This window comes from Oncorhynchus gorbuscha, linkage group LG09, assembly GCF_021184085.1.
Source record: "Oncorhynchus gorbuscha isolate QuinsamMale2020 ecotype Even-year linkage group LG09, OgorEven_v1.0, whole genome shotgun sequence".
NCBI lineage: Eukaryota > Metazoa > Chordata > Actinopteri > Salmoniformes > Salmonidae > Oncorhynchus > Oncorhynchus gorbuscha.
The window spans coordinates 19948475-19959833 of record NC_060181.1 but is presented as its reverse complement, the minus strand read 5'-3'; the positions used below and the strand labels follow the sequence as shown (position 1 = coordinate 19959833).

At 42.3% G+C, this 11359-nt stretch overlaps 1 protein-coding gene across 1 annotated transcript in view; it reads right to left on the bottom strand.

Annotated features, from left to right (window-relative positions):
- Positions 1–10137: 10137 nt before the first annotated feature.
- The window catches only part of LOC124043251 (cyclin-dependent kinase 6-like), a 73997-nt gene continuing 72775 nt past the window's right edge, over positions 10138–11359 (bottom strand). Inside the window, exons 7-8 of the mRNA XM_046361628.1 lie at positions 11084–11219; positions 10138–10930 (exon numbers count right to left, since the gene is read on the bottom strand). Coding sequence (XP_046217584.1) covers positions 10781–10930; positions 11084–11219 — 286 coding nt within the window. The 3' untranslated portion in view covers positions 10138–10780. The remainder of the gene's footprint in view (positions 10931–11083; positions 11220–11359) is intronic.

The following is an 11359-nucleotide window of genomic DNA, read 5'->3' as shown; positions in this document are numbered from 1 at the left end:
GGGTGAGGGCAGTATGGTATTGAAGGCTGAGCTGTAGTCGATGAACAGCATCCTCACATATACATTCCTTTTGTCCAGGTGGGTGAGGGCAGTGTGGTATTGAAGGCTGAGCTGTAGTCGTTGAACAGCATCCTCACATATACATTCCCTTTGTCCAGGTGGGTGAGGGCAGTATGGTATTGAAGGCTGAGCTGTAGTCGTTGAACAGCATCCTCACATATACATTCCCTTTGTCCAGGTGGGTGAGGGCAGTGTGGTATTGAAGGCTGAGCTGTAGTCGATGAACAGCATCCTCACATATACATTCCCTTTGTCCAGGTGGGTGAGGGCAGTGTGGTATTGAAGGCTGAGCTGTAGTCGATGAACAGCTACGGGTTGGTAGCACTAACTTCAGTTATTTTCCCTTTCTTGGGCATGGGGATGATAGAGGACATCTTGAAGCAGGTGGGGATTTCACCTGAGCTAGAGATTAAAAACACAGGTAGATATAAGCATTAAGGCCTAGGGGCGGTGAGTTATATGGCCAATATACCACAGCTAAGAGCTGTTCTTAGGCACGATGCAACGCAGAGTTGTATAGCTGTGGTATATTGGCCATATACCACAAACCCCTGGGATGCTTTATTACTATTATAAACTGGTTACCAACATAATTAGAACAGTAAACAAGTAGTTTTGCATCATACCCGTGGTATATTTAAGAAATAAGGCCCAAGGGGGTGTGGTATAGGGCTAATATAGCCCTAAGTCGTGGTATATTGGCTATATGCCACCAACTCCCGAGGTGCCTTATTGCTATTATAAACAAGTTACCAACATAATTAGAACAGTAAACAAGTAATATTGTCTCATACCCGTGGTACAGTCTCATATTCCACAGCTTTCAGCCAATCAGCGTCCAGGAGCCAAACTACCCAGTTTATAAAGTCTTATATACCACGGCTTTCAGCCAATCAGCGTCCAGGAGCCAAACTACCCGGTTTATAAAGTCTTATATACCACGTCGTTCAGCCAATCAGCGTCCAGGAGCCAAACTACCCGGTTTATAAAGTCTTATATACCACGGCTTTCAGCCAATCAGCGTCCAGGAGCCAAACTACCCGGTTTATAAAGTCTTATATACCACGGCTTTCAGCCAATCAGCGTCCAGGAGCCAAACTACCCGGTTTATAAAGTCTTATATACCACGGCTTTCAGCCAATCAGCGTCCAGGAGCCAAACTACCCGGTTTATAAAGTCTTATATACCACGGCTTTCAGCCAATCAGCGTCCAGGAGCCAAACTACCCGGTTTATAAAGGCTTATATACCACGGCTTTCAGCCAATCAGCGTCCAGGAGACAAACTACCCGGTTTATAAAGTCTTATATACCACGGCTTTCAGCCAATCAGCGTCCAGGAGACAAACTACCCGGTTTATAAAGTCTTATATACCACGGCTTTCAGCCAATCAGCGTCCAGGAGCCAAACTACCCGGTTTATAAAGGCTTATATACCACGGCTTTCAGCCAATCAGCGTCCAGGAGACAAACTACCCGGTTTATAAAGTCTTATATACCACGGCTTTCAGCCAATTACCATCCAGGGCTTGAATGGCCCGGTTTATAATTACCTTTATAAAATGACAGGAATTGCGTTAGTAAGATAATACACAATAATGCCAGTGGAAACACAATTAACACACTAAATTTGACATTTATTTCACTAAAATAAAATGACAAGCAGTTGTGAATACAATATCAGAAACGTTAAGCTGCTACATACACTTAGATAACCTTATGGTGGGTCATAATATGTTTTTAAAATACGATTTGAGAGCATTACTGTATAACAGCAAAACCAGTTTAGAGAAAGACAAAATGGATAAATACAATTGAAATAAAAATAAGTAGCAAACTATGTTCCTATTTGATACTCTGTATTTCCTCAAATCCAGTTTCTTGGCAAAACTACAATATTAGCAAAAAATGGCATTGTAAAAATGGGGATTCTGGCATCAACAACCTGATTCAGAACAGCTTTGAATGACAATATATAAAATGCATTTTATTTTAAATATGGTGCTGAACAAACATAAGACCAGGCTACATAATGGACCTAGACTAGACATGATGTTATATAGCAAGACCTTTAGTTAGTTAAATAGCATAACTTCCCCAAAATCAGTAACTTCTTCACATGAAAAACACATCATCATTGTACTGTACATGAAACATAATTTCAAAAGAAGAACACTACAAATACTAGAAAAATACTAAACAAGTAAACTGCACAAATAAGACCTTATGTACAAGAAAAAAACACTAAAGACTAAATCATTTGGGGCTTCATTGGAGAGTCATTGAGCAAGTCCTTTTACTAGGATCACTACTATTGTACACCTGTAGCTAAAGTACAGAAGACACCACAATATGAACTGGTTGGGCTTCTATGCTTAATTTAGGCATGGTGATCTGTATTGCATTGGTTGGGGGGGGGGGGTATTAGCTTGTTATCTGTGTTTGGCCTCGCTGGATGCGCCCAAATGGCAACCTATTCCCTAGATTGTGCACTACCTTTGGCCAGGGCCCTAGGGAATAGGGCTCCATTAGGGACTCCGCCTCTGTTTTAAGGACATAAGTTATAATAACAAATCTCAAACATGATATATTGGGTCTATTTCAAAATAAGACTTGTATGACTGTATGGTGCTAATTCTGCATTGTTGAGATGAGAAGTAATTTAACATGTATAGGAATGATCCATATTTGTTATGTAATACTATGTAATCCATTGTTGTTTTGATATGCAGTATAGAAGAGATTTGCGTGGAATGCTAAATGTGTTGTTGCAAAAAGAAAAGGGACTCATGATCTGTCAATTCTGCTATGTCATGATCTTCGGTCAATTCTGCTATGCCATGATTTTCTGTCAATTCTACTATGTCATGATTTTTGATCAGTTCTGCTATGGAATGATCTTCGGTCAATTCTGCTATGTCATGATCTTCTGTCAATTCTGCTATGTCATGATCTTCTGTCAATTCTGCTATGTCATGATCTTCTGTCAATTCTGCTATGTCTTGATCTTTTGTCAATTCTGCTAATTTGATTTGATTTGTGTCATGATCTTCGGTCAATTCTGCTATGTCATGCTCTTCTGTCTATTCTGCTATGGCATGCTCTTCTGTCTATTCTGCTATGGCATGCTCTTCTGTCTTCTGCTATGGCACGCTCTTCTGTCTATTCTGCTATGGAATGCTCTTCTGTCAATTCTGCTATGTCATGATCTTCTGTCAATTCTGCTATGTCATGATATTCTGTCAATTCTGCTATGTCATGATCTTCTGTCAATTCTGCTATGTCATGATCTTCTGTCAATTCTGCTATGTCATGATCTTCTGTCAATTCTGCTGTCATGCTCTTCTGTCAAATAGAAAGATACACATTCTTTACAGATTGTTTATAATAAAATATACTGAGTGTACTAAACATGACATAGACTGGCCAGGTGAATCCAGGTGAAACAAGGATTTTTAAGCCTTGAGACAATTGAGTTATGGATTGTGAATGTGTGCCATTCAGAGGGTGAATGGGCAAGACAAAATATTTATGTTCATTTAAATAGGGTATGGTAGTAGGTGCCAGGCACACTGGTTTGTGTCAAGAACTGCAACACAACAGTTTTTCACACCGTTTCCTGTATGTATTAAGAATGGTCCACCACCCAAAGGACATCCAGAAAATTTGACACAACTGTGGGAAGCATTGGAGTTAACATGGGCCAGCATCCATGTGGAACGCTTTCCACACCTTGTATAGTCCCTGGCCTGATGAATTGAGGCTGTTCTGGGGTACTCATTATTAGGAAGGTGGTCCTAATGGTCTGTTCACTCAGTGTATATTGTGATGTTTACACATTTTTTTCCAGCATTATTTGCAGCTTCACATGTTAACAACATTGAAATACCACAACAAAAACAACTAAATATCCACAGCCTAACGCAACCCAATTCAATATTAAGCACATTATACATTTGTTAATTATTTGAATGAATCCCAAACAAGAACGCTCGCATATACAAAGCAGATTTTTTATTCAAATGGTGCAACATGAAGCAATCACCACTGATGGCATTTATTCATGTAAACATAATGCCCATTACCTCCATATCCTCATTGTAAATTAAGTTACCATGTCATAAGTGGGCATTTCATATACATTTGTGGCCTTTACTTTCATCCTTGGAGCTAAATGTGTTAAAATACTACATTTTCAGTACTGTTCATTAGCTAAAGGGTATTTGCAATACAAAGCTATCATACTGTCGGTGCATTTGTGTAATTGTAGGAAATGTATGGCAGACCCCATGTAGGTGGCTGTAAAAAAGTACAACTTTATTATTTTCTATTACATAGACAAAAGTATTCTTGTCCTGTGTTTTAGGTTTACAAATGACCAATAAACCTCTTAAATAAAATAACACAGTGATAGTTTCAAGTGAATATAGACTAAAATGATGATAGTCTACACTCTAGGCAAAAACTGGTTGAATCAACATTGTTTCCACGTAATTTCAACCCCCAAAATCTATGTCATGACGTTGACTCAACGTGGGAAAATAATTGGATTTGCAAAAAGTAATTAGTAATAGGGCATTTCGTCTTTTTTTCACCCAACGTTTAACCTAAATCCAATGACATTTTTTTTTTGATTTCACACTGAATTGACAACTCAACCAACTGTAAATCAAAACAAGACGTTGAACTGATGTCTGTGCCCAGTGGGTACTTGTTAGTAGGGCAGTTGGTACTTGTTAGTAGGGCAGTTGATGTTGAACTGAAGTCTGTGCCCAGTGGGTACTTGTTATTAGGGCAGTTGACGTTGAACTGATGTCTGTGCCCAGTGGGTACTTGTTATTAGGGCAGTTGACGTTGAACTGATGTCTGTGCCCAGTGGGTACTTGTTATTAGGGCAGTTGACGTTGAACTGATGTCTGTGCCCAGTGGGTACTTGATAGTAGGACAGTTGACGTTGAACTGATGTCTGTGCCCAGTGGGTACTTGTTAGTAGGGCAGTTGACGTTGAACTGATGTCTGTGCCCAGTGGGTACTTGTTAGTAGGGCAGTTGACGTTGAACTGATGTCTGTGCCCAGTGGGTACTTGTTAGTAGGGCAGTTGACGTTGAACTGATGTCTGTGCCCAGTGGGTACTTGTTAGTAGGGCAGTTGACGTTGAACTGATGTCTGTGCCCAGTGGGTACTTGTTAGTAGGGCAGTTGACGTTGAACTGATGTCTGTGCCCAGTGGGTACTTGTTAGTAGGGCAGTTGACGTTGAACTGATGTCTGTGCCCAGTGGGTACCTGTTAGTAGGGCAGTTGACGTTGAACTGACCGATACCAAGAAAGCTTGACAATTCCTATTTCTAGAGAGTTGTAACATGAAGTCTGCAACAGAGATGAGTATCCATCAGTGACATGAACCTGACAGAACAGAGATGAGTGTCCTTCAGTGACATGAACCTGACAGAACAGAGATGAGTGTCCATCAGTGACATGAACCTGATAGAACAGAGATGAGTATCCATCAGTGACATGAACCTGACAGAACAGAGATGAGTGTCCTTCAGTGACATGAACCTGACAGAACAGAGATGAGTATCCATCAGTGACATGAACCTGACAGAACAGAGATGAGTGTCCTTCAGTGACATGAACCTGACAGAACAGAGATGAGTGTCCTTCAGTGACATGAACCTGACAGAACAGAGATGAGTGTCCTTCAGTGACATGAACCTGACAGAACAGAGATGAGTGTCCTTCAGTGACATGAACCTGACAGAACAGAGATGAGTGTCCTTCAGTGACATGAACCTGACAGAACAGAGATGAGTGTCCTTCAGTGACATGAACCTGACAGAACAGAGATGAGTATCCATCAGTGACATGAACCTGACAGAACAGAGATGAGTATCCATCAGTGACATGAACCTGACAGAACAGAGATGAGTGTCCTTCAGTGACATGAACCTGACAGAACAGAGATGAGTGTCCATCAGTGACATGAACCTGACAGAACAGAGATGAGTGTCCATCAGTGACATGAACCTGACAGAACAGAGATGAGTATCCTTCAGTGACATGAACCTGACAGAACAGAGATGAGTGTCCATCAGTGACATGAACCTGACAGAACAGAGATGAGTGTCCATCAGTGACATGAACCTGACAGAACAGAGATGAGTGTCCTTCAGTGACATGAACCTGACAGAACAGAGATGAGTATCCATCAGTGACATGAACCTGACAGAACAGAGATGAGTGTCCATCAGTGACATGAACCTGACAGAACAGAGATGAGTGTCCTTCAGTGACATGAACCTGACAGAACAGAGATGAGTATCCATCAGTGACATGAACCTGACAGAACAGAGATGAGTATCCATCAGTGACATGAACCTGACAGAACAGAGATGAGTGTCCTTCAGTGACATGAACCTGACAGAACAGAGATGAGTATCCATCAGTGACATGAACCTGACAGAACAGAGATGAGTGTCCATCAGTGACATGAACCTGACAGAACAGAGATGAGTGTCCATCAGTGACATGAACCTGACAGAACAGAGATGAGTATCCATCAGTGACATGAACCTGACAGAACAGAGATGAGTATCCATCAGTGACATGAACCTGACAGAACAGAGATGAGTGTCCTTCAGTGACATGAACCTGACAGAACAGAGATGAGTGTCCTTCAGTGACATGAACCTGACAGAACAGAGATGAGTGTCCATCAGTGACATGAACCTGACAGAACAGAGATGAGTGTCCATCAGTGACATGAACCTGACAGAACAGAGATGAGTATCCATCAGTGACATGAACCTGACAGAACAGAGATGAGTGTCCTTCAGTGACATGAACCTGACAGAACAGAGATGAGTATCCATCAGTGACATGAACCTGACAGAACAGAGATGAGTGTCCATCAGTGACATGAACCTGACAGAACAAACACATCTACTGCTACATGGAGATGAGAGCACAGTTCAAATGGATGTCATGTCATTAAACCAAGTGTCCCCTGACACTGAAAACACGTATGATATCAAACATATCATAGCAGACGTGCAGTTTGATTCACGTAGTCATGAATTCTGTGATATGAGTATAGTATCAAAATCATGTTATAGCATTATTGTCAGCCACGGAAACAGTCGATGTCTGATCATGAATGTGCAAAGTGTGTCAGAATGATTTCTGATTTGATTTCTAAAAAGATCCTGAGTGTATTTGTGTGCTAGCAGCACTAGATATACCAGAGTGAAAGTTATGGTCTAGATTACTGTGCAGTAAGAAGTTTTACAAACAAAATAACTCTATTTACCTTGACTTGTTGTCAGCCAATCCCTCGGAGGGAGCGAGTCTGAAAGCACTCTAGCTAGTCATAGTGAATCAATATGCCATTGGAGTGCTCCTCAACGTGAGCATAATAAGTAAGGTGAGCATCATTGTTAAAACAACCATTCTTAACACAGAACAGCTGTGTTTCAACATGACCCCCTGTATGCTTTTATGTAACCCTCTGAGACTAAGTCCAAATGAAGAAGGTACAATGTTCAACATCCTCTGAATCCGACGTATCCACCTCCCCTTTCTCAATACAAAATCTCACAACTAATAACATTTCACTGACCAACACCTATACTACTGCTACCCTGCTACACATGCCAGTGTGCTGGATATGCAAGTCACACCACTACTGCCAGGATAAGTGCAGTCTCTAGCACTAGCCTATACCAGTCCATTACCCGATCCATTCTACATGCCTCACATTGTCAAACCTTTCCTCTTTTGGATTTGACCTAGTCTTGTAATTTATTTTCTAGCGGGGAATTTTGCAATATCATTTTTAATTTCAATCCCCACACATGATTTAAAGTCCAATAAAATTAAGACTTAATAGAAAATAGAAATCAACTGTCAACAATGGTGCGTACATCGACCTTATTCTTATACAACATGTAGTCACTCCAGTATGCTCTGTGTATCAGGTCATCAGGTCATTTTATTTCGGAAAAATATCAGTTTGTCTCTGTGGATGGTTTGTCCTCTGACAAATAAATTGTACGTTTCGGCATTCCTCAAGGTTCTGTTTTAGGACCACTATTGTTTTCACTATATATTCTACCTGTTGGTGCTATGCGGACGACACACAGCTCTACATTTCGATTAAAGATGGTGAAGCCCCAAAATTGCCTACTCTGGAAGCCTGTGTTTCAGACATAAGGAAGTGTATGGCGGCAAATTATTTTAAACCCGGACAAAACAGAGATGCTAGTTCTAAGTCCTAAGAAACAAAGAGATCTGCTGTTGGATCTGACAAATAAGCTTGATAGTTGTATAGTCGTTTCAAATAAAACTGTGAAGGACGAACATATCAAGAATATTTCAAGGACAGCTTTTTTTCCATCCTTGTAACATTACAAAAATCAGAAACTTTTTGTCCAAAAATGATTTTAGATTAGACTACTGCAAGGCTCTACTCTCCGGCTACCCGGATAAAGCACTAAATAAACTTCAGTTAGTGCTAAACATGGCTGCTAGAATCCTAGAATGACTAGAATTAAAACATTTGATCATATTACTCCAGTGCTAGCCTCTCTACACTGGCTTCCTGAGAAGGCTAGGGCTGATTTCAAGGTTTTACTGCTAACCTACAAAGCATTACATGGGTTTGCTCCTACCTATCTCTCAGATTTGATCCTGCCGTACATACCTACACGTACGCTACGGTCACAAGACACAGGCCTCCTTATTGTCCGTAGAATTTCTAAGAAAATAGCTGGAGGCAGGGCTTTCCCCTACAGAGCAAAGGGAATAGTCTGCCTATCCATGTGAGAGAAGCAGACTCGGTCTCAACCTTTGTCTTTACTGAAGACTCATCTATCTCTTCAGTAGGTACTATGATTGAGTGTTGTCTGACCCAGGGGTGAGAAGGTGAACAAGGCACAGGAGCGACGGACCGCCCTTGCTGGTTCTGCCTGGCTGGCTCCCCTCTCTCCACTGGGATTCTCTGCCTCTAACCCTATTACAAGGGCTGAGTCACAGGCTTACTGGTGCTCTTCCATGTCGTCCCTAGGAGTGGTGCGTCATTTGAGTGGGTTGAGTCACTGACGTGATCTTCCTGTCCGGTTTTGCACCCCCTCGGCTTGTGAAGTGGAGGAGATCTTCATGGGCTATACTCAGTCTTGTCTCAGGGTAGTAAATTGGTGGTCTGTTGATATAGCTGTAAAGGTTTGGGGGCTGTGCTTTGGCAAAATGGGTGGGGTTATATCCTGCATGATTGGCCCTGTCCGGGGGTATCGTCGGACGGGCCACAGTGCCTCCCCCCATTCAGCCTCCAGTATTTATGCTGCAATAGTCTATGTGCCGGGGGCTAGGGTGAGTCTGTCCTATTTTGTGTAATTATCCTGTCTTATTAGGTGTCCTGTGTGAATCTAAGTATGCTCCCTCTAATTCTCTCTCTCTCCCTTCCTGGAGGGCCTGAGCCCTAGGACCATGCCTCAGGACAACCTGGCCTGATGACTCCTTGGTGTCCCCAGTCCACCTGGTCGTGCTGCTGCTCCAGTTTCAACTCTTCTGCCTGAGAATAGGGAACCCTGACCTGTTCACCGGACGTGCTACCTTGTCCCGGACCTGCTGTTTTTGACTCTCTCTCTCTACCGCACCTGTTGTCTCGACCTCTGAATGCTTGGCTATGAAAAGCCAACTGACATTTATTCCTGAGGTACTGACCTGTTGCACCCTCTACAACCAGTGATTATTATTTGACCCTGCGGGTCATCTATGAACGTTTATAAATCTTGAAGAACAATCTGGCCTTAAATGGCCATGTACTCTTATAACTTCCACCCGGCACAGTCAGAAGAGGACTGGCCACCCCTCAGTTCCTCTCTAGGTTTCTTCCTAGGTTCCTGCCTTTCTAGGGAGTTTTTACTAACCACCGTGCTTCTACATCTGCATTGCTTGCTGTTTGGGGTTTTAGGCTGGGTTTCTGTACAGCACTTTGTGACATCAGCTGATGTAAAAAGGGCTTTAGAAATACATTTGATTGATGGATCAGGTCATCAGAAAGAGTAACACATAGGCTCTTGAATGGTGTCCATCAGATTTCATCTCACTTTATGACACTGAAGTATGGATGCCATAAGAAGAACTCAAAGTGATCCATTTTCAGTTGTTCCGTGGAGTGCTTCGTTCGCACCAGTCAAAGTCTTTTAAGCTGAAGCCCATCAGAATCCTGCTCCAGCCTGCAGTAACACAGGACTACCTGTAGATGGCAGTGATATAAAAACACAAATGTATGTTTGGACCATAAGCAGCGCTAGGCAGTGTGAGGTCCTCCTGCATGGGATAAACATATGTGTGTGTATCCTCTCTCTCAGTTCAGTCGTGGAGATGAGCTCCAGGTGAGATCCATGCCGACCTACCCTTGGTGCTTGGTGTTCCCTCACTGAGGAGCCTCTTCTCAGGCTAAGGCAGAAGAGACAAGAGGCAGCAGCTCCTGGACATCCAGAGGTTCTCCCCTGGTGGTAGTACATCTCAGCTTTAAGGGTCCTTGCATTGTTTACATTTTTTAATTTAAAAAAATTATCCTAAAAAGCAGCATTCAAATCAGTACATTGTGGAAGACAGCACTGTTGCATTTTAGAATCAAATGTCTGTCTGTTGCTCTCTTTCTCTGTCTTTGTGTCCATCTCTCTCGCTCTCTCTCTCTTGTCCTGGGACGGGGGGCTGTCAGGCAGCGCTCTCCTCCATGGTGGGCTTGTTGCTGGCAATGGGCTGAGCGTACACACTCTTACTGTCACTATCCACACTCTGGAAGTAGGGGTGGGTCAGAGCAGCAAACGCTGATATCCTTTTGGCGGGATTGAATGCCAGGAATTGCTGTACAGAGAAAGAAAAGAGAGAGACAAATATTATAATGATAACATTTTCTTCAATAAGAAGAAAAGTATGAGTTTCATTCCTATTGGACAAATCAATTTGAAACAGTACGTACTGTATTTAGAGTGTGGTGTGTGTGCGTCTAATACTCACCAGTATAAGGGACTTCCCCAGCTCGTCCATGTCAGGGATGAGGTTTCCGATTGGCTGAGGGAGTCGTGGAGAGAAGGCACTCTGTGGTAGAGCAACTTCTTGGGGCCAGTCCTCCACCGAGGGAACACCGACCACACTGAGGGATCATCATCATCATCATTTTCACCACTATTTTCATCGTCATCATTATCATTATCATCAGAATCACAAGCCTCATTATTTGCCAATTGATTGTTAAAACTGTAAATATGATTTATAGCATGATGTACAACATGG